The sequence below is a fragment of the Thunnus maccoyii genome, chromosome 10, assembly GCF_910596095.1.
Source record: "Thunnus maccoyii chromosome 10, fThuMac1.1, whole genome shotgun sequence".
Taxonomy (NCBI): Eukaryota; Metazoa; Chordata; class Actinopteri; order Scombriformes; family Scombridae; genus Thunnus; species Thunnus maccoyii.
The window spans coordinates 19,619,262-19,643,119 of NC_056542.1; the positions used below are offsets into that span (position 1 = coordinate 19,619,262).

The 23,858-nt window shown below is 38.9% G+C and overlaps 2 protein-coding genes and 1 pseudogene across 4 annotated transcripts; 1 reads left to right on the forward strand and 2 right to left on the reverse strand.

Moving 5' to 3' along the window:
* Positions 1 to 2,924: 2,924 nt before the first annotated feature.
* has1 (hyaluronan synthase 1) lies at positions 2,925 to 8,086 on the reverse strand. Of its 3 annotated transcripts, none has more exons than XM_042423449.1 (5): positions 6,739 to 8,086; positions 5,079 to 5,665; positions 4,746 to 4,971; positions 4,484 to 4,616; positions 2,925 to 4,372 (listed from the first exon to the last, which is right to left on the reverse strand). In XM_042423449.1, the coding sequence occupies exons 2-5, from the start codon at positions 5,643 to 5,645 to the stop codon at positions 3,697 to 3,699; spliced, it is 1,602 nt and encodes a 533-aa protein (XP_042279383.1). In that variant the 5' UTR covers positions 5,646 to 5,665; positions 6,739 to 8,086; the 3' UTR covers positions 2,925 to 3,696. The 3 variants fall into 3 exon arrangements, with proteins under 3 accessions (XP_042279383.1, XP_042279382.1, XP_042279381.1); XM_042423448.1 differs by having other exon boundaries at positions 5,079 to 5,787; XM_042423447.1 differs by lacking the exon at positions 6,739 to 8,086 and adding an exon at positions 6,471 to 6,552 and having other exon boundaries at positions 5,079 to 5,787.
* A 1,494-nt stretch (positions 8,087 to 9,580) lies between these two features.
* LOC121905461 lies at positions 9,581 to 11,099 on the reverse strand (annotated as a pseudogene).
* A 5,069-nt stretch (positions 11,100 to 16,168) lies between these two features.
* Positions 16,169 to 23,072, forward strand: LOC121905304 (chemokine-like receptor 1). Its single transcript, XM_042423482.1, has 2 exons — positions 16,169 to 16,262; positions 18,259 to 23,072. Exon 2 carries the CDS (start codon positions 18,270 to 18,272, stop codon positions 19,407 to 19,409), a length of 1,140 nt encoding a protein of 379 aa, XP_042279416.1. The 5' UTR covers positions 16,169 to 16,262; positions 18,259 to 18,269; the 3' UTR covers positions 19,410 to 23,072.
* Positions 23,073 to 23,858: the final 786 nt, after the last annotated feature.

The window sequence follows — 23,858 nt, forward strand, 5'->3', positions numbered from 1 at the left end:
ACATATTGAAAGATTAAGTATTTGAGAATTTTTTCCACTATAGTTTTGATTTTGTTTGTAAATAGTTGTTTGGCTACATTCCAAAGAAGACATGTTGTAAGTTTAGCTTTTTCTGCATTGACAACATAGCAAAATGGCTGGTCATCACATTTCAACATTTACAGGCCATAGGAATGAAATGGAGACAAAATGAAAATAGCCATTGAGAGCTAAGAGATTACAGATTTGAATAGAACAAGTTTGTATTCTTAAGATTTTTTAATATATATATTTATTTATCGACAAATCATGAAGTGGGCTTATTTGAAACACCCCATGCCAGACTTTTGACAAATTTTGACAAATTAAACAATAAAAACATTAGAAATTGGTATAAATGAATTATTGACACTTCAAATGAGAGATTAGGCTTTCATTTTAACAAAAATGTTCTCACTTAAATTGGGGCATTATATATGAGAAATGTCTGAAAAGCGAATTTGGTGGGCTTAATAGGGACGTTTACCCTAACCGAAACAGAGGCAGAACATCTCAGGCTGAAGGTATCGACAGACCTTTCCAACGCAAAGGCAATCCCTTCCAACATCACCATTCAGGAGAGGAAGGCTGTGACGTAACTGAGCAAGGACCAAAACATCACCATCCTACCGGCTAATAAAGGAAGATGCATGGTGGTCCCAAACACAGTGGACCACAGTGCCAGGGTCACCACACTACTGACTCACACTAATACATATGAAACACTGTGGTGAGATCCCACCAGTGGATACAAGAAAAAAGGCCATAGAACGTTTACTACACCTACAGAAGAAGAAAACCACCAATTATGAACAATATTATCACTTGTATCCTGGAGAAGCCATCCCATGCACGTATGGGCTCCCCATGATTCACAAAGAAGGAGCCTACCTCAAGCTCATTATCAGCAACATCAACTCAGTTGCTTACAACATTGCTAAACATATATCTACCATCTTAGCCCCTTTGGTTGGTAACACTCCTCATCATATTCAAAACTCCATGAACTTTGTGAACAAGGTTTGAGGATTGAGACTGGACCCAGATGAAACCATGGTGTCCTATGATGTGATCTCATTGTTTACATGCATCCCAACTATGGAGGTGGTGGAAACCACAAGGAAATGACTGCTACATGACAACACCCTTAACAATATTCAAAGCGTCAATGGTGAAATTGTCCTGTCTCACTCTCTCATTCAATATCTGGTTCTGCACCTTCTCTAGAATCCCTTAACAACAGAACCAACCTCAGCTCAGACCATTAGCGAGCTGCTGGACCTCTGTCTGAACACCACCCATTTCCAGTACAACAGGGGGTTTTACAGACAAAAGCATGGCTGTGCCATGAGCTCACCAGTACCTCCCATTGTGGCCAACCTCTACATGGAAGAAGTAGAAAACAGAGCCCTGAACTCCTTCAGAGGAACAGCACCAAGCCACTGCCAAAATTAAAACCCAGGAAGCGCAAGCCTTCACATAAAACATTAACTCAGTGGACATGAGGTTCACAAGAGAGGATGTCAGGAACAACAGCTTGGCCTTTTTAGACTATGCTGTACACACTGAAGAGGACAGGAGCCTCCACATTGGAGTATACAAGAAACCCACACACACAGACCAATACTTACTCTTTGACTCCCACAAACACCAGAGGAACACCTGAAGGATCCACTTAAAACTTGTGGATACCCTAACTTGACCTTCGTGAAAGCAGCCAAAAGATCCAGGAAGAACACCAACACTGCGGTGGTGAAGAAAAAAGGAGAATAAATGTAACAACATCACCATTTTATATGTGTCTGGAGTATCTGAAAAACTCAGGAGAATTTTCAAAAAACACCATATCCCTGTGTTTTTTGACAGAAGACAGACACTAAGACAGAAACTGGTCTAATTGAAAGACCACACACCCAAACACAGGAAAAGCAATCTAGTGTATGCAGTCCAGTGCAGTGAGGAATGCACAGACTTGTATATTGGGGAAAGTAAACAACCATTAAACAAACGCATGGCTTAACACAGGAGGGCCAACTCCTCAGGTCAAGACTCAGCAGTTTACCTACACCTGAAAGGTAAGGGACATTCTTTCAAGGACAACAATGTACATATTTTGGATAGAGAGGACAGGTAGTTTGAAAGAGGAATGTAGCTGGCTATCTACATCAAAGTAGAGAAACCATCCCTCAAAAGAGTAGGAGGTCTACAACACCACTCATCCCCAACCTACAATGCTGTCCTTTCATCCCTTCCCAGGAGATTTAACACCTACTCGCATTTGGCCTTGTGACAACTCCAATGGCTGTCATTTACACTTAGCCTCAAGTGAGTCCAACAACTCTAATGACTGTTGTAACAACAGCCAGGAGCACTAACGAACCAAATGGTATCAATGACCTTGATAACAAGCCCACAGAGGTTAAATACCTGGGACTCCCTGCCAGTCAGTTAGAATTGAAGAAACTTCTTGATTGAGAGGTGAAACGTCTTCAAGTATATTCAACCAAGTCCAGTTGCTGCCGATTCAACCCTCCTCGAACACAGAGAAACTTTCCCCCTTCAGCAGATGAATATGAAAACAGCTTTCTAGTGTCAAACTCTGCACATACATCATTCTGCAAAATGAAGCTCAAACATCCAATTAAAGGAACAAGAGGGAAAACACATTTTTGAATGGATGGGGACTTTAAGTTTCATTGTTTACTTGAAATGGATTTCTGTTCAGTACACTGGCATGTAACGTTAAGCCTAATTTGAGGTCACGTTACATTTTGCTTTGCAACCAGTGTGTCAGCTGTATTCTGTACTGTGTATATCTCCCTTTGTGATAGCACTGACTGGGTAAGTCAAATTTTTGTTGTTCTCTGTTAATAATGTGATTTTGATCCAAAGACATCAAAACTGTACACGTTAAAAATATATTTTATTTTTTCATTTCTACAAGTTCCCAAAACCATCAATTTGTTCACATTTTCAGACAATTTCCAGCCATTACAACATGTGTATCGCTTAAAACAATATACATAGAAATATATATACATGTTTATTTTCGTTCCAATTTTCTCTGTAATATCAAACAAAGTGTGTCACAGTACCTCACATATCAGTATGTATATGTCCATATGTACAGTATGTATACAGCAACCATATAATATACAATATTTAATGAAACATTGTTTTTTCAGGTTTTAGAAAGTGACTACATGCTTTGGTCCTCAGCCACAGTATCATTTTCACTGTCCTCCTTTCTAAAAGAGAGAGATACAAAATCCCTTATCCACGACCTTTAATATAAATTTTTTTTTTTTATCTAAATAGCAGTTTTCCAATCTCTAGATTTAATGAATAAATATATGATGGAATGCCATCTCTCTCCCATCGTAATAAGAGAAACCTGAGAAGTGCATGGGCCCAAAAGCCCTCAGTACAGTTTCATTTAAATGTGCAACAACATCTCCATGTAAATCCAACCTTTGTCTCTATATATCAGTGATATTTCTGTTACATTTTTTTTTAAATGCTTTTTTTTTTTTTTTTTTTAAAAGTTTGTTGGTTTAGCAGCTGCATGAAATCCTTCCTCCTTCAATTACCAAAAAGTGAGACAAAATAAATAAATTAAATCAACTAAATGGCTGAATTTAAATAAATAAACTTAGTTATTCACTGGACACTGTGGACCTACACACTCAATGTGTAACTTTGGGCACGCTTCCTACATAACCTGCGGAACCACACCCAGTATAGGAACATCATAAGCATCCAGTAGCAAATGTAGGCCACACAGCCAAAGACAATGAACTTAGTCTCCAGTATCTTGGCTGGAGTTAGCCAGTCCAGTTGACTCTCCTTGTAGATTGTGTAACAGAGCCCACCTAATAAAATAGCTGACCACACTGACAGGGGGAGGAGGGGTATGTAGTTCCCTACAATCTTACGCCTGCCTGACGTCCCCCAGCTGCTTTTGTTCATGGTGAGGATGGCAAAGTACTTCGCAGGCAGCAGACTGGTCATATACAGAGCTGAGTAGAGGGACATGAACACCATTACAATATCTCTGCGCAGGATGCAGGCATATGCTGCTTTCACCAGCCCGATCAGCTGGATGCAGCACAGGATCCAGAGGATGTCCCACAGTGTGCCCGTCCAAAACAGCTGGATGATGGTGGCGGTCACAAAGAAGGGGAAAACACCTGACACGATGGACTCGTAGGTCATCCAGAGGTGGTGCTTGTGCCACCACATTGCATTGTAGAGCCACTCACGGAAGTAAGATTTTGTCCAGCGAGTCTGCTGGTTGAGCCAGCGCAAAAACTGAGCAGGTGTCTCCGTGTAGCATTTTGAGCGAGCGGTGTATCTAAAGAAAATGGGGGGAAAAAATCAATGAAACATTTCATATTCTACAGTCTTTGAGGGTACTTGTGTGATATGCCATTTTTGTGCATAATAATGAAAAAAAGCTTCTTACTTTGTGGCATAACCCATGCTCAGCATACGGTTGGTGAGATGTCTGTCATCACCAAACGTGCAGTGAGATCCCAAAAACTTCTGATTGTACCAAGACTCCAGAAACTGCTGAAGGAGATCGTTCCTGTACAGACCTTTATGGAACAATTAATGAAATATTAGTTAAAATGAGTTACAGCAATAAAGCCATGACCAACACTGCTTAACATGCAGAATAATTTCTTTCACCCACATCACAGGAAGAAAAATTGCTTTTTTCTTACCTAAAGGACCACTTATGCAGGACACACAGTTGAAGAAGGACTGGCAGGACCTTTCGATGTTGAAAGCCATCCAGTACCTAAGACTGCTCATGAAGCTGATGTAAGAGTCTTTCAGGTTGAGGATCATCACATCTCCTCCTACGGCACCGTATTTGGGGTTGCTCTCCAGCACTTTACACAGCTCCACTGTGGCCAGAGGGTCCAGTTTAGTATCCGAGTCACACACCTACAGAAGGAAAGAGACAGTTATGTCATTGAAATTGTGCAACACTTTGATTTTCTTTTAATTACATTTTTAAAAAGGAATGTGAATGAGAAAAGTAAATTAGATACCTGTATATAGTCAACAGATGACCCGAGGGCTTTAAAGGCTGTGTACATCACCTCCCGCTTGCCGCCCCACTTCTGCATGATGCACACACACTTCTGGCTCTGGATCAGGCGCTCTACCTCTTTTCGCTGTGGATCCTCTCTGATAATATAATCAGCATCCCCTCCTGGGCCCACTGCTGCAGCCATCTCCACATCCCGCTGGGCCTGTGTGGGGTCCCATGAGTGGTAGTTATTCTTCCACACATAACAGCCAGGGTCTTGGTCTGCAAACACGTCTCTGAACATCTCCATCATATATCGGTCATCATCTGAGTTCCCGTCTACCACCATGATGATGCGCAGCAGCTCAGGGGGATACTTGAGGGCCTTGATGGAGTTGAGGCACTCTTTGAGGTAGACAGGGTCCTCCTGGTATGCAGATATAGTGAAGCCAATAGTCTTGGTAAAGCTGCACGGGTCTGTGCGAGCTCTCATCCGCCGGTGTTCAACGAAGGCAAAGAAGCTCTGAACGAACACATGGAGCGAGAGGAGTAGTCCATAAAAGCCAAAGGAGATGATTCCATACATGGAGGTCACCAGCTGGAAACCTTTAACATAGGCCCACACCATCACACCCAGTACCACCAGAGCAAAGAGGAAAGTGAGGATGGCTCGGACTATTGAGCCCAGCCTCTTCAAAAAAGCTTTCAACTGCATTGTGTTTCTTTACCTAGGAGGCACAAAGACACCACATGTTAGCATGGCTTGTACATGTATAAAGGATGGTTTTCTGCTGTTAAAAATGTACACACACCCACTGTCCTGTGGTCTGGAAAAAAAGAGTGCATTAAATGGAATTAGATGTTTTATGTGAACTGCTGCTAGACATGTTAACAAGCTATACAGCTTGGAAAAAATACAGCTGCCAAGCTTACATACAGCTTTAATCTACACTCTTTTAATTCTAACAAGACTGTGAATCTAAGGAAAATCTAAGAAATCTAAGAAATCTAATCTAAGAAATAAAAACATAGGTAATAATTCTGGTGATAGAATAGACTACAGTGGGTTCAAAATTGAATAGTTCATTTTCATAATTTTTTTAAAAACTTTTTAAAAAAATATTTAAATTTTACATTAAATGTTTGTATTTATTTTTAAGGATGACATATGCAAAACATTTATTGTTTTTTTCTATACATGTTTGTGTGTATGAATATAAAATACACATTAGCTACAAGCTAAGCATCCTTAAACGTCACACACTTACACAGAAACAAGCTATTCTGATACAAAGCTGTAACTGACAAAAGTGACACCTGATCATCAATTGATTTAGTTAACTAATAAATAATAAAATCACTAAAAGGATGTAAATATGAACTGAGTAAGTTAAAGCCTTAAATATCTTACCGCAAGCAGAAATCGGATATATGTTTTTATTTAAGTTGTTATTTTTAAATCATGTCATCTTTACTGACACGCACAATTCCAGCAAGGAATTATTTTGTTTTAATTTAAATTAAACTATTACATAACAAACAATTTTTAGTGAAATTGTATTACACAGTATTTGGTTGTAGCTTTTTATAATAATAATTATTATTTACTAATTTATCAACAAAATAGTAATAAAAAACGTTACTTAACACATGATAAACTTATCAATTTTTAATCCTACCTGATGTCAAGTTCGGCTGAATTTGAATATGTGAGACATCCACTCTGTGTTCCTCTTGTCTGGCACCTTGGCGTGAAGTTTGTTGGTTTTATAGCCTACTAGGTTGAATATGGGATGGAGCCATGAGCGCGCTTTTTATGTCTGGAGAATTATCAATTACGCTCGCCCCCGCTGACTCAGCCGTGAGTCAGGAGCAAGGCGGTGGTCCTGCTGGCTGAGAACATCGGTGTGCGCGGTCCGTACGGCTGCTTTGTGTTTTTCATTTTACCATGGAGATTGTCAAGTTTGTGACCTCCGACGAGACAGTTTGCCAAAGGAAGAGCATCCTAAACTTTTGTTGGTGGGAGCCTCAAACAGACCGAGAGCAATCCACCGATTTGGTGAAACACTTCTCTCGCGGGGTTCCCCTGTAATTTTGTACATTTTCTCCTTGTTTTAACTTTTAATAAATTTACTCATTTCAGTCTGGAGATTCTAGGAGGACTTTTGGCTTTGCCTGTTCTGGTGTTTGCTCTTATCTTGACCGCAATTTGCCTCTTACATCAAACTTCAGACCTGACATATACCCCAATACTATTGGTAAACCAGTAAATTACAAGCCTTTAAATTGATTACCCACTATTTGACAGCGACATTTTTAATTCATTTTATGTTATTTCTCCAACCTACCTACTGCAAAGATGTATTTGTGCACAAATATCGTAAAAAAGCAGTCATTAGTTCAAGACACAGAGTCTTGTGGTGGAAAGTTTGTTCTACTATGTCAGAAACTGTGTGGCCATAGAGCAAAATGTTGAGCTATTCAGAGATCACATAAGTAACCAGGGAGGCTGCAGTCAAGCTGTTACCAAAGTTGGATGTTGCCCTCTGCTGCTTCCTTTCTGAAACTGCAGGTGTATAAAAAAAACAAAGGATAAAAAAGAGGAAGTAGGGGAAAAAAAGAGTGTATGTTGTGTAATAGGAGATTGGTCACAGCTTATGTCTGGCACCTTTGCCATTATCCCATGCTCTGACTTCAGAGGGCTTAGAGCTGCCCTTTCTGGTTCACTGAGTCGCCGCGGCTGTCCTTACTTAACCATGATGATTACATCCCTTGAGAGTTTCTTTACGGGGAAATCTGTTGACCGCTCATGAGTGTCCACACCCTTAACCACAGGACCTGGTCTGAGCCATCAACACGCTTCATGTCAGACCCAAGTAGAGGCCACCAGGCAGCTGATGTCATGTATGGAGTCTGTGCCAGTCGATGTGTTTAGGGATGGTGAACTGGCACATGTTACCATGAGATCTGTATGTTTTCTTCAAAGTACTTTGCAACACTGTCCTGTGAATGATTTTCTGTCACCTGATCAGCATCTATTATGGGACTTTAAATATGGAAATAAATTCAGTGGATACAAATAATTTGCTTTTTTTGTGAATCTTTTAGTTCATTGTCTATAATATTGTTATTTTCTGCTATTAAATATTTATATATTATTTTATTTTATTTTATATATTTATATATAAGTAAGTATTTCTCCTTTTTCCTTTTTTAGAGCTAATTTTTTATTAAAAGGTCACTGCTAAACTGTTGGTTTCTTCTGACATGTCCCTGGTTAATAACCACAGTCACTGAGGGTTTAACTGAATAAGTCTGTGACCACATCAAGAACATGAACTGTCCATGAAACTGCAGAATTTTCACCAAGTAGCCGCAGCTTATTAGTAGCCTGTAAACATGGTTTGTGTTATTTTGTAAGTTTGAAAAAACTGATACCTGTGTTGCCTGAATCAACATCTTGTCCAAGGCTACGTTTAAAAAAAAAAAAAAAAAGTGCGGCATGCTTCATAGAGACTAGATTTATTTTTTGTTCATATGCTGTGTGTCCACAGAAACCTCATTAGGCACTAGTCTTTATTCGGTGGTCAAGCAATTGCTTGGTGACTCACTCTTCTACTTTTTGCTACACTTGCCACACCCAAGCAAACTAAATCCGACCAAAATTTTTTGTGGTCGAGTGTTCCAATATGTCTACCTGATCCTGTTAGATGGAAAATGTGTGCCCTTTCATATAAAGGTTACAGACCAGTGCCTTTAGTGTTGTACTAAGGACATTTCATTCTCCTCCTTTAGATGCTCAAGTTGCTCATCAAGTTCTGGTTGCCGGTGTCCACCTATGTTTCCATTTTACTCAAAAACAAACTGCACTAACATGAAAGTTCAGGCCAAATCAATACACTATGGGACTTCAATTGTAATCTAAGATACTTTTAATAAACTACCACTTAGTTACCAGTTACTGGACAGCCAGCCAGATAATTACCAAATTTGTAGCATTGCTCCATGATTATAAAGTCTGGCTAGAGTATGCAACATGCTTTACAGTTTCAAACCCACAGAGAGCAGTGTAGCAGCATTTTTTTGCATTTGTGATTCACTGTTGGACAGTACATTGACAATGTCACGTTTGATCCTCAACTGTTCTGCGTTCTACTGAGGAGTTTGTGAGCAAAATAGTTTTCTGCCCATTCATTGTAAAGCCACTCTGAGTCAGAGTTGCTGTTAGGCTATTCTGTTAGTACAATAAAATAAGTTTCAAGCACGAGAGGCAGCTAGATCTGTTACACTCTTAAATACTTGCCAGTATGATTTACAGTCATGCTTACCAAAGTTATGAATTATGGCACTGAGCACAAGCAGCATTTTAAACACACATACTAATGACACACTCGCTTTAGACACATGCTGAGCAAAACACCTGTCAGCCAATTTAATGTAAAGTCTGGGTGAGACCTTTAGCTTCTTGTAGAAGAATCACTGCTGTATGAGTGTGGGAAGAAGTACAATATTTGTAGATTCTTATTCTATTGACACACTGATAAACCACACTGTACACACATCACACAACATGGGACCCCCGGAGTCACCCTGAGGATGAAAGAGATGCAGTTCATTTTCATGGGTGCATCCTTCACATCAAGATGTGATATCTATATTACCTGACAGGAGTCCCTCCCTCCTTCCAGAAAGCCAGCACAGATCATGTTTTCAGTGATTTGTAAAGGGTATGCATTAAAGCATGTATCATCACTGAGGAGAGGGTCATCCAGGCACTGCAATTTATGAGGGTACCTCACTATAGATGGTATAAGAAAAAGAGTATTAGTATTGGCAAATCAACTTTAAAACAGCTCAGTTTGGAACATTCTCAAACAGTCTGATACTTTTTCTGTCTGAACTTTACGACTGTTTTACTACACATAACTCACAGCCCTCATTGCTAGGACGAAGACTCCCCATCCAGAGATTTGGCACATTGTCCCACCACTGGCAGACTTTGAGGGAAGTGTAGCAGGGCGGACGTAGCTGTTCAGAATGGCAGGTTGACTCAGCTTGATCAGCATATCGTTATCCTGTGTTCGGGAGTTGTAGTCAGGGTGGCAAATAAACTTGGCAGACATAATGTGCTGTTCAGTCCCCTCAGGCTCCCAGATGTCGTGCTCTCCCAGCCGTACTTCCACATTTGACCTGGAAGGATTAAACCCATCTTAAAAGTTACTTATGCTGCTTGCTGCTCCCTCGACAAGACTTATCTTCAGGAGAGAGAATCACATTTATATTAAGTCATGAAAAGACTTTTCGTTTTCAAACACAATATGAATTTAATCGGCTGCTAGAGTTTCAGGGGTTAGTGATCATCTTTCTTACTTTGATTTGCAGTGTGCAGCAGAGAGTATCCACTCACTAGACAGAAGAATCCCCCACAGAAGTTGTATCCGAGACGCTTGGTAGGGCACAGAGTTTTTCGGGTACTCATACCCTCCAACAATCTTGTTGTCTTCTTTCAGGGCGACTGTAGATGTTTAAAATACTAATTGAATAAAGATGACACAAAAACAAAGAAAATGATGTTATTAGTGTATTGACATCTAGTGTAGGTCATAGTAACTTGATGCACCATAATCAGACTTTCAATATCATTTCTGTACCATACCTGCCCCGCCAAAGACAATCAGATGAAGATCATTTGAATCATTTGAATTGCAAACACTGCCATTTGGGATTTCTCTTTGTCTGTGTGATTTCAGTGTTTATTTCTTTTATGCTCTTTTTTTTTTTTTTTTTTTTTTTACTGCTCAATGTTCATGAGTTTAGTTTAGTCACTACCGGTGGCATCAGTGCAACTATGACAATGTTAGTTTTTTATTTTTCACAACAGGTTTATTATACAATCATATACTGGATATGACGGCCGTCTTACTAACTGACATTCGCACTTGTGGATGTTGAGTAAGACTTGGTGTGTGGGTGTGCTGTAACTCATGGAGTTAAAGATGGTCTGTGCCAGAGTAAGATTGTGCCATGGCAAATGTGCCATCTTACCTCATCCATACAGCTTAGATATACACCAAAAATAACTTTACCAGTATTATTTTACTTGTTTTAATGTCCTGCTTATTCATATTGATTATCAGCAATCAACTTCCTGGAAAAAAAGCAGTAGGTGTTGCAACAACTGATATGGCAGTGCTTTTTTCCATTTGCATTGCTCAACGCTGACATAAAGAGATAGTCCTGACGAAGGCAAATCTAACATAGTCGGAAAATGTGTTACAATGTCAGCTTCAGTTTACTGGATGTTATCAGTAAAGTGTCACTTGATGACAAATTATCTGTTTATTTTACATAACTGTGTCTGGTGAAACTTTTGAGCGCCATATACACAATATAAAAATAATATATAAAACAAATTACTTGGAAAACTCAACAAAAATTCAACCCAGTCTAAGTTCAGCAGGAAGAAAGCATTTTGCTCTTGCTGTTTTGAAATTTCAAAACTGCATGTCATTGCTGACTCAATTTTTCAGACATAGAGAGGCACTGAGAGGTACGAGGCTCTGTTACTCATGTATAAGAATAGGTGTTTATCAGCACCAGACAGGAAAACATTTAAATGTGAGGGTACATTTAACCAAACCCTATGATTATACACTTAAGGATGAAATACAACGCATTCCCATCCAGCACAGGCAAGTTCTCCGCCACTCATTACTGTGTGGCATACACACCGTCTGCCTCATTCCTTTTCTAACCTGCATCATCGCTTGTGTTCTTTGATTGCAAATGAGTGGATGTAATACAGCAACTTGACTCATTCTGTTGAGAAATTTGCTTTCGGTAAACATGTGTACATATCATGTTGCGTGCTTGATTGCTCTTGTGATATCCTCATTTGTGTGCAACATTAAAATGTGCAACAAATGCAAATTCCATGAGCAAACTGAAAAGGTTGAAATTTCTTTGACTGTCTCACATATGACAACCACATGCCTGTTTAGTCATAACCACTATTCAGGATGTGTGAATTAAGAAACTCTGCTCATGTCACTGCAAACTAAAACTGTCACTGATCTTCAATAATGACCAGGACTACAATGCTAATTTCAAGCATTTCTGACCTTAACTCTATACAATACATGGAAAAGGATAAAGACTTCCATTTATTTCACCATTCGGCTCTCCCTGTTTAACCAGTTCCGGTTCCCCTAATCCCATTCCACTGTACCTCAAAATACACTTGGACAGAAAGAGGGAGCGACGTGTCAAAGATCTGTAAAACTTATGCACTGCCAGGCTTGTTTTCTGTTGGCCAGAGCCAAGTCTGATTATTCATATCCCTTAAGTCTGCTGAGGGGGACCAAGCGTTGCGGTTGAAAGTAGGGACGAGTGTAAGGAAGTGGTTTAGGTTATTGAAGTTCAGCCTTTTTCCCCGTGTGTGGTGTATTGCATGGAAAAAAAAAACATCAATGAGCCATAGTAGGGGCGAAAGCGGTTGGCACCCATTTTGACTTGAAAAACAAAATTCCTGACCTCTCCGCACCCATGAGACAAAGGTTTGATTTCCAGTCAGCACCGCAAGATCAACAAACCTTTGAGGTTTCAACATACTGCAGATTCCCACTATTTGTGTCTTTATGACTGCGTAAAGTGGAATCTAGACGTTTCAGCACAACAGCGAGTATGCCACCATTTCACTCTGTGCCCCAACAAAAGTGGATTTAGAAATGCTGTGAGCTCACAGGGTTTTGCACTCAACAGCGACAAAAATACTGGGTGTATTACACAGACACTGGGAACAGGAGTATGTTATTATAACTTCTCTGTCTCACACACAGAGACACACACAGACATACATGCACTTTAGTTTTACTTTTCAGGTTGTTCCCCCACCCTCCCAGCTGCTGTAGTAAATAATAAATCCCCAAATTCCAACTGCGTATACCACCCTCTGCTAAAACGAAATTCCCTTTAAACCTCCGCTGGTTGTTTTACACACCCAAATTGGTATTTATGCGGCACACACATAATTGCAGGTTTGGTTGGTAAATCAAGAACTCTGGCAAGCCCTGGGCTCTGAAGGCTTGCCTCAAACTATAGCCTTGGGATAGCTATTAATATCCCCTACAGACACTAGTGAAAAGTTCTGCCTTTGAGTTCTGTTGAAAGACTGTGCAGCAAAAATTGTGAAAAAATATTTTAGCACAGAAACAAAAACTGGTGCATGTATTGCTCCAGAGAATCCGAACCAAATTAAACAAAGTAGTCATCCTGTCTAGACTTCAGCTAAAACAGGACAGGCATATCATTTAGTGTTACAAATGGACCTGAACAGTGCAGCATAGTTTTCAGGAGTAATGAATAAGTTAACTGGGTCAGCTTATTTCAAACTGTTTCCTGTAGTTAGAATGAATTGTTTTTGGTCCTGATGTCTCTCAGTGGGGATGTATTCAGTCACTGAATATTTATGCATCCATGAAGAAAGGCAATGATAACAAAGACAAGAGTCCTCCTACGCACTCAACTAAGGGTGTTGCTCCAACTCAAGCGGAGGCTGAGAGCGTGTTAGTAGACACATGTAGTGTCTCTCACTCTTTTGCTCTCTCTCTCTCTCCCCCTCTCTCTCTCATTTCTTCTTCCCCCTCACATCTGGACTATTGGCAGGACACAGTTCCTGTGTGTGTACATTTGAGCAGGGGACTCAGTTTTAGGGTTGGGCAGGTTCTAGCAGCTTACAGCATAGTTGATCAGTTCAAGATTGTGAGCCTCATTGTGTTTCACTGTGTGAACAACTGTTGTAATTTAGATTATCAAAGCCACTGCCATCACTAAAATGGCACTTTGTGTGATTTATGAAATAATGACCCCAAATGTAAATATTCTGAATTTGATTTACCTCTTCTTATAGTGTTGCAAATAATTGTTATTAGAAGGAAAAACACAGGCATCAGACCTATTTTGATTGTGTCGCTTTCACAAATTTTAGGCAGTTCGGATGACTTTAGTAGATATTCATCTACATTAATTCCTTAAATGTCAACTTCCAATTTATGACATGGCAACAAATATGCCAAAAAAGAAGTGTAAGTTGGCACAAACCAGCCAAACCTTGTTTAGGATTTTGTACAGATGCTTTGCAACATTCATTTAATTCCTGTTGATATCATTTGCTCAATGAGATGCAGTTGAGATGCTCAAATTAGTCAGTATAAACTTTAAAAGAATTCTTCATCCACACTGGTATTTATGCTTCAACATCAGTGTTTTTTTCCTGGGAAAACAGAGAAAGACAGGTTACTGAGATTGAGGAAACAGTCCATTCAGCATGTTTTGCAACTTTCCACAGAAAATTCTAGAAAACAATCATCAACTCAATACCATGTTATACAGATATATGAATGTGTGGGTAGTTGGGCAGCAAAACCAAGAGTAAAGAGGAACCATGTGGGAGGAAATATGACCACAAAGTCAAACTCAGATGCAACATTTCTTCCCCACTGAAGGTAGGGCTATACTTTGGGGACACTAGATTGATTTTCATTCTCTCCAGCCAACACTCCCCCATGTCCACGCCTCCATATTGCTCTTATTATGGTATTCCAATTTTTTTGCCTCTTCCTGTTGCGATGCCTTTCTGCAGATTTTTCTTGATTAATTAGATTTTGTTCAATCCACATGTGATATTTGAACTCTGCTTTTAGGACACCAGACTGAAGCCTTCATTTAAACAAGGAACTGCTCACTTTATAAACCTTCAGCATGTCAGGGTGTTTTTTCAGTTCCTTCAAATCTTCTGCTTTGACCTTAACTCTGTTTAATTATTTAGCTATAGGTCTGTGTTTTTTATGGCCTTGTGTTGAATTTCAGTAGGAACTCTGAGAACTTGATGGGGATATATCTGAGATTTAAGAAAAAATTAAAAAAAACACAAAAGCAGCAGGAATGTGCCAGGCAGGTTTAAAAGATTAAAGTGTTGTGAATTACAGCATAGATTGCTTCAGGGTAGGTATATGAATTACCTTTGTTTTAGGTTTCCATTCACTTCTGGTCCCATTCTGCAACTATTCCTAGCATCATGTGCTTTTGGCATATACTTTAAATGTCAAATGTTTCAGGAATGCAGGGTTTAGTGCAATGGGTGAAAATCATTCCTGTTGTGACGAAAAATATTCCATCCTATCCCCTGAAGTTCCTCTTTTAATTTTGTTTCTTAATTTATGAGTATGGCACTTACACACATCAAAGATGGCAATGCACTTCAGATGTGTTTCCAAATTTCAGAACAAAACAAGAGCATCCCCTAGATAACTTATATCTGTGCAATTATCCCAAATACTAATAGTAATTCCAATGAAAAAAAAAGATATATTCATCCAGATCTGTTTTTCATGCAGGTTTGGATCTACAGAGGAACCATATAAAACTGCTTGGCGACCCTTAATTACTGACAGATGCTGTTGTGACTTCCTTATACATGAGGCAGGGTGAAAAGAGGGGACACTAAGAATATGTGACCTACATGCCCAGCTGTCGATTCAAACAGCCAACACAGAGCAATTATACCTAACCTCAAGCAAACATGAGCTCAAGCCACATAGAGGAAAAACACATTACACAGCAGGATTGGTCATGAGAAGTCACAACTCTGCTCTTTCTCAGGTAGTCACCTCAGCAACCCACAATTTATGCATTTTGTTGTTTGGTTACGCTGTATTTTCACTTTTCGGAGTTTCCCACAGACTCTATCGTGTAGTATTTAAAGAAGGCAGACATGTTGTAGCAAGAAATTTTACACCACACTTCAGATTTGCACTTCCACACACACTAGGGTTATATAGACAGCATCACTTTGTAAGTCCAGGGTGTAAAGTGAATTGTCTGTAGTGTTTAGACATACTGCATGGTCATATAAATGCATTTTGCATCATCTATCAACTAAGCCAATTTTGTGTTTGTTTTAATTTTTTAATTTTTTCTCTTAATACTGCAATGCAAGAACAGCCAAAGTATACTGGAAGTTTACTGTTCTTCAAACGAGGGGCGTGAGTGCTGGTAGTGGTCCCGCCTCGATGTGAGCAATGACGTCACATATTTAAGGAGTCTGGGATCTGACTCTCGCCGTTTCCACGGATCAGTCAGGGTTTGTTCAGAGTTACATCTGCAGCTGATAACATCGTCATCCGACTGGAGAGCTTTGAGAAAGGTATTGTACATTTTTGTTATAGAATATCAGAAACCTTAAATCAGTGAACCAGACGAGGCTGTAAAGAAGAAATAGATGTTTGCTACAACATGCCCTAACAAAAATCTTAGGGTGGGATTTGAACCACTTCGTTTCAGACAATTTGTTGCTCTTTGAGGTCGAAAGGGATCTTTACAAAGAATTCACAAGCTATCTATAGTACACGGGTACCTTTTTTGCTCATTGAATTTGCGTTTACGTTTCCATTGTATGTTGTGCAAAATTAGCGGATGAAGTTGGATTGGAGTTGATTTCTTTTTTTCATAGCCTTATTAAACTGTGATTTTCACAGCAGACTCATGACTAGCCTATACTGAACTCAAACAAACATTGAAAATTGAGAAACATTTTTCAAAACGTGATTTGAAGACAGATTTGTGTTGATTCTTTGGTTGGGACTGCTGCCCTATAATTGCAGGTTTCATGTCCCTGTGAACAGTATCATCTTAGGCCTTTTTGGAGAGCTAGTAAGTGGCGCTAAAATATATAACCCATCTTCAAAAAGTACACTGATTGTCCTAACTTTTAAATAAAATTATTTTGGTAAACATCACATCATAGTCTCATGCAAAAAACAAAAAAATCCAAAAGTGCAACTAAAATCACATTTAATCATCCCTCTTTGCAGTCAAAAATAATGTAAATATGTTTTTTAATGCATTTTTAACAGTTAAGTATTATTAGAATGGAGAAAAAAGATCTTTGACAAAATATCAGAAATTCTTTTTGTGTCAGCCTGATGGCGGGAATGTCAGAGGCTTGTTTGATTTACATTTGCTGGCTGCTACCAATGTTACCTTACTGAATGCAGAAAAAAGTAAAGAAACTGTTGTAGCTACAAGTCATGGACAGACAGTGGCTAATTTTGAAGAGCAATGACCAAGTGACCAAGTGACATTTGCAGGAATGTTAATATGCTGTTTAATATGGTGAAGCTGAACAGCTAAATAGCTATTTAGCTTGCGAACTGACATTAGCAGTTCAATACTGAATGTTAGTCTGGTCGCTCGTTCAACAAGCTAAGGTGCAGGTCAAGGCGTGTGTTCACTTTGTAAGTTAAATAAGAAGGATACTTTAGCAGAAAACTAATGTGGGTTAATCAGAGTCAGTGGTTCTTGTGTTTTGTAGCAGGATACTATCAGGCTCAGTGTGACCGTCTGCCCTGCCTATGATCAAACGCCTTATTATTGCTTATACAAGATTTGATTTGCTGTATCAAAATAGGCACTCCAGCTATGTAAACAGATGATGAAACAGTATTTAATTGAAATAATGTAAAACTAGGGGGCACAATCATGAAATCAAAGAATTTAAAATATACAGTACTGTGCAAAAGTTTTTAGGCACTAAAAGTAAAGTGAGAATGCTTACAAAATATTGCTAGAAATTGTTTTAATTTATCAATTAACTTAACAAAGTTGAGTAAACAGCAGCAACCTAAATGAAATCAATATTTGCTGTGAGCAGCTTTGCCTTTAAAACAGCAGGAATTCTCCTTGGTACACTTTAACACAGTTTTTCATGGTAACTTGCAGGTAGGTTGTTGTAACCATCCTGGAAAAAGAATGTTCTGTGGATTTATTATTTAGGCCATCTCAGGTGCTTCTTCATGTAATCCCAGATTGACTCCATGATGTTGAGATCAGGGCTCAGTGGGGGCCATACCATACCATCTGTTGCAGGACTCATCATTCTTCTTGTTGCTGAAAATAGTTCTTTATGACTCTATCTGTATGCTTGGGGTCATTGTCATGTCATAAATAAATTGGGGACCAAACAGACAACTCCCTGATGGTATTGCATAATGGATAAGAATCTAAACATCTATGGTGCCTAAAACTTTTGCACAGTACTGTAAATAAAGTGACTTACAGAGCATATATACAGTATATGCTGTAATAGACAAAAAAGCCAATTTATTTCAGTTGTACTTTAACATTTGTTTTTCATGCTGCAGGTCTCAAGACAATGATGGAGCTAATGACTGCGACACCTTTCTATCACATAAATACAACAGATATCACTGGAAAAAATGGCTCTTTGTATGATGATGATGAGTATGACTACAAGGATGAACATGCTGAGCTGCGACAGTCTCTCAACATCATGTCTGTCGTTATCTACTGCCTGGCTTTCGTTCTGGGTGTGCTCGGAAATGGAGTGGTTATCTGGGTGACTGGGTTCAAGATGAAGAAAACAGTGAACACAGTTTGGTTCCTCAATCTTGCTGTGGCTGACTTCCTCTTCACAGCATTCCTTCCTTTGAGTGTTACATACACAGCCATGGATTTCCACTGGCCTTTCGGCAAGTTCATGTGCAAACTGAACAGCACCATAAGCTTCCTGAACATGTTTGCCAGTGTCTACATTCTGGTAGTGATCAGCGTGGACAGATGTGTGTCTGTCGTGTGGCCCGTCTGGGCCCAGAACCACCGAAGTGTACGCAAAGCATCCTGTGTGAGTCTGGGTGTTTGGGTACTGGCTCTGATTCTCAGCACTCCATACTTCATCTTCAGGGACACTGGGCCATCATATAACAATGAAGACATCATCAACTGCTTCAACAACTTTGCCTTTTCTGATGACTACGAAACACCGTCTGTGAATCAGTTGCGACAGTTTCGTCATCAGGCCATGACCATCACCCGTTTCCTCCTGGGTTTTGTTGTCCCCTTCACTGTCATTGTCTCCTGTTATGCTGTGATAATCCATCGTCTCAGGAGGAACCGCACCCTGGCCAGCCATTCAAGTCGCCCCTTTAAGATCATCGCTGCCGTTATCACCACTTTTTTCCTGTGCTGGGCTCCTTATCACATCATGGCTCTAATCGAGTTGGTGAATCACATGGCTAGTCCTGCAAGTGAAATATTAGACCATGTCACCACTATCGGGGTCCCTATAGCCACCAGCCTGGCCTTTCTCAACAGTTGTCTGAATCCACTGCTGTATGTGTTCATGGGCCAAGATTTCAAGGATAAAGTTCGTAAATCCATCCTGAATGTACTGGAGACTGCTTTCCAGGAGGAGGTTTCTCGTTCATATACCTATACAAACTCAATGGTCACCAGTCGGAGCAAAGAGAAATCAGTATCTGATGCTGAGGTATAAGGCTGTCCATGATATCAATAAATACTGTAATTGTACATAGCAAATATAATTGTATATACCAAATAGCTTTTTTTGTTTTGTTGTTTTTAATGCAATGGCCCCTAAGGCAATCTCTATATATTATATAAGTTGTGGATGAATTTTTGATACATTTGTAGGCCTAAGCATTTTGAAATGATGGAAAGGTAAAATGTTTTTAATGCTATACCAAGTGGCTACATGTATCTTAAGAATGGCGCTTCTTTGACCCACAGCAGTGCCTAGGATATTGTTTGTAATATGCAGTTTTTTGACACAGGAAACCAGTCATAATTTCAATATAGTTATTACATCAGTTTATTCAATTTAATTCAATTCAATTCAATTCAATTCAATTCAATTTAATACTTTATTTCCATTTCAACAAGTTGATTGGAATTTGGTGCAGTGCAGCTCAAATACAATACAGTTCATGCATACACATATAATTTCTTCCAAACCCAAGAATGATAAAAAAAAGTACACAAATAAAAGGTAAAAGGGAATAGGAAAAAAGAAAAAAACAGATTAAAACGGACAGCTGTGTGGTGTGAATATAAAGTGCACAGTGCATAGCAGCTTAACCATAGTCATAGGCATAAAGACATAAAGTGCACAGTGCATAGCAGCCTAACCATAGTCATAGACATTAAGACATAAAGTGCACAGCACATAGCAGCCTGACCATAAACATAGGATTCCACGGAATGCAGAAAAATGCAAGAGCAAAATAAAGTGCATATTACACTTTAAATGGAGGCCCCTGAATAGAGGGGGTCACAGGATCATTGAGAGTTCAGTATATGAATTTCAGCAGGATATGCACTGTTTTTACTGGTTTTGGTACCAATGGACCACCATCTTCTCTCTGATGGGAGTAAGTTAAAAAGACAATTTGCTGGGTGAGAGGGGTCAGAGGACACTTTGGGGGCCGTGTGTTGGATACAGGAGTAAAAGATGGAGGACACTGAGGGGGGATTGCAGCCAATTAACCTGGTTGCTGTATGCACTATCCTCTCCAACTGTGCTCTGTCCTGTGCCGTTGTATTCCCATACCAAACAGTGAGAGAGAATGTTAAACCGCTCTCCACTGCTGCCTTATAGAAGAGCCTCATGGCCCCTTGAGAAACCGTGAACTTCACATTTCATGATTATAGTGTCCGTATTAATTTTTTGAGTTTGAGATTGTTGTGCCCAAGAATTTAAAGTTCTCCACCCTTTCAACTACTTGCCCATTAATCTCCAGAGGCTTGAGCTTGTTCTCATTTTTCTGAAAGTCTATAACCATCTCTTTGGTTTTACTTATGTTTAGCTCAAGATTGTTCTCAGAGCACCATTTGACAAGGGCCACTCGTGTTCCACTACATAAAAAGTCCAATATCTAGTGACATAGGCCTTGGTTCACCCCTGTCATGAGTAACTTGTCAGACAGCTTCCTGGAAAGGATTGTGTTGAAGGCTGCACTGTAGTCCACAAACAAGACCCGGGCATAGGTAGCAGGGCCTTCAAGATTTTGTAGTATGGAATGAAGGCATAGGGAAACAGCATCATCTACTGACCAATTTGCCCTGTAAACAAACTGGTGTGGGTCTAGATCTACGTTAGAGAGATTTCTACAGACCAGCCTCTCAAACACCTTCATTATGACTGATATTAATGCCTCTGGAATGTAGTCATTCAACCACTCACACTGGGTTTCTTAGGAACTGGTACTATCACCGCAGACATAAAACAAGATGGAACTTTGCAGGCTGTGAGAGACCAGTTTAAGATGTCTGTAAAGACAGGGTCTAATTGGTAAGAACAGTACTTCAGGGTGGCTGATGACACCTGGTCCAGCCCAGCAGCTTTCCTACAATTTTGTTTATGTAGCAGGGACCTCACCCTATGCTCCTTGATAATGAAGGGTGGGTCAGTAAGATCTGTAACTGTGGAGATACTCTGTAGGCTAGCAGATTTTGAGTCGAACCTGCAGTAAAATTCATTCAGTTGGTCTGGGAGGTTGGAATCCTCATCTTGAATGATGTGTTTTGCTTTGCGGATAGTAATCTGTTCTAATCCCTGCCAAACCACTCTACTGTCATTGCTATTTAGCTTTTACTCCAGTTTGGCACTATATTCAGATTTACTTTTCTTTACTGCTTTTTCTAGCTCATACCTGGATATTTTGTACAGCTCTTTATCTCTGGACTTAAACGTGTCATTTTTCGTAACCCACAGAGATTTAACATTTTTGCTGAACCATGGCTTATTGTTACTGAAGACAGTCACAGATTTTGGTTAAATTTGTGCAATACAGGCTACAAAAAATAAGGTTTTGTTGACAAAGGGAACTGTGATTTCTCATATATGCTACAGATGTTAATTACTATGCTCCTGCCTCTATGTGACAGCAAAGAAACTGTAATAATGGCAGTTTACAAAATAGCATCATGCCTATCTTGCCATAGCATATAGTGGGCTGTAAACAAACAGATTTTAATTAATAGAATCTATAGTGTTAAATAGTATTGCTGAACCACTGCACCGATAGTCTAATTGCAAGTTAATTTCCTCAGCAAAGTCACCATCACACACAACCACTTAGCTTCCCCCTCACACCCAACTCAACCCAGCCACTGATCCCATTCCCATTATTTGGGGTGCATACTAATTGAAAGTGAAGTGGACAATTACACTATCTAGTTATGCAGGTTTAGTATAACTTATTTTCTTCTGTGGTAATTTTTGCAAAGTAAATCACCATGAAATGTCTATTTCTAACAGCCACATTTGCCATTGATCATTTTTGCCACTTGTCATGTGAACTGAATTTTGACTGCTGCATATGTACTGCATACTTTGTTAAACAGTTGAATTGAAAACAGTTAAATTGTTATTCAGCATAATAACAGGATAATGTACATGTAATAAATACATATTATAGTTAGTATGTAGTTATTATCCTTAAAGTAACAGTTGCATGGCATACTAAGCTTAGTTCGATCTTTTCATCCTTGTTTGTTTGGTTTTTTGGGGGGGTGGGGAGTGGTATGTCTTTTACCCCCACCCTCAGTACATGCATTTTCTGCCATAATCTGAGTAATGTAATTATTTTCATAATTGGTTTATCAAATGCTTTTTGTTTTTCCTTGATTCATCAATTATTTGTTTAGTCTATAAAAACGTGTGGAAATTATGGTGGCCCAGAGGTGCAAAACACATTACTGTAACAAATCAGAAAACAAAACAACAAAATTTAAGAAAATTGAACATTTCAGAGAACACATTTACAAAACTGAAAACACAACAACATTGTTTTAGACTGGACAGAAGCCAAGTCAATTCAGTTTCAGTTCTTAAAAAATCAAGGTCTCTCTTGACAGAAGGACAATGTCATTTGCTGTTTCCTGAAACTTGCTTCATAATTCTGCAGTGTCAAAGCACAAATCGTATGAATAGGTTGAAAAAATGGAAGAAGAGATTGAATGAGTGTTCATATAAAATAGTAAAATATATAAAATGTCCCTTCGCACTCAGAAAACACACTTAAAAGTAGTAGAAATGACAAGATGGAGACAAGACTACGGTATTTAGTTCTGCATAGTAACTAATGACCAAACCTTGATTTTCTGTCCAATAAAACAACATTTCTGTTTTGTAAAATGTTGTGTTTTCAGTTTTGTTAACACGTTTTCTTAAATGATGTTGTGTTTTGGTCCTCAGGGCCACCATAGAATTTTCCTTTCCAAAAACCAAGGTAACGTCTTCAAATTGCTTGTTTTGACAAACCAACAGTCAAAAGCCAAAGATATTCTGTTTACTGTCAGAGAAGATAAAGAAAGCCACAAAATGTTCACATTTTTGAGGCTGGAATCTTTTTTTTTTTTTTGCTTTCAAAAATTACCTAAACAATCAGTAATAGATCAATTCTTATAAATAAACTATTACTATTATTACTATTTGTTTATTTTATTGACTGTAACTTCCATTATAGTTATAACATAAGTTACACTTATTCAGTGTTCTGTATGACTTTGGTATATGTGCTGTATTGTGACATAACATGAACCTGTAAAGCTTTGTTCTAATATACACAATGTAAATGATAATTCAATTTTATTTTTATTTTAATCTTTTTAGTCCTAGTGACCAACTCTACTATTCCTATTGTTATCATTATTTCCATTATTAAAATATAATTTGGATTATTATTTGACTATTACTGGACCATTTTTCCACTAATAGTGCACATTTCATATTCACCACATAATGTCACAAAACACTGTGCCTGGAATCTCTCTCTCTAAATATACTCATATATACATATATACTGGATGGATGGATGGATGGATGGATGGATGGATGGATGGATGGATGGATGGATGGATAGATAGATAGATAGATAGATAGATCAAGGACAGCAAACTTCAGACTTCTAAAGTGTATTCC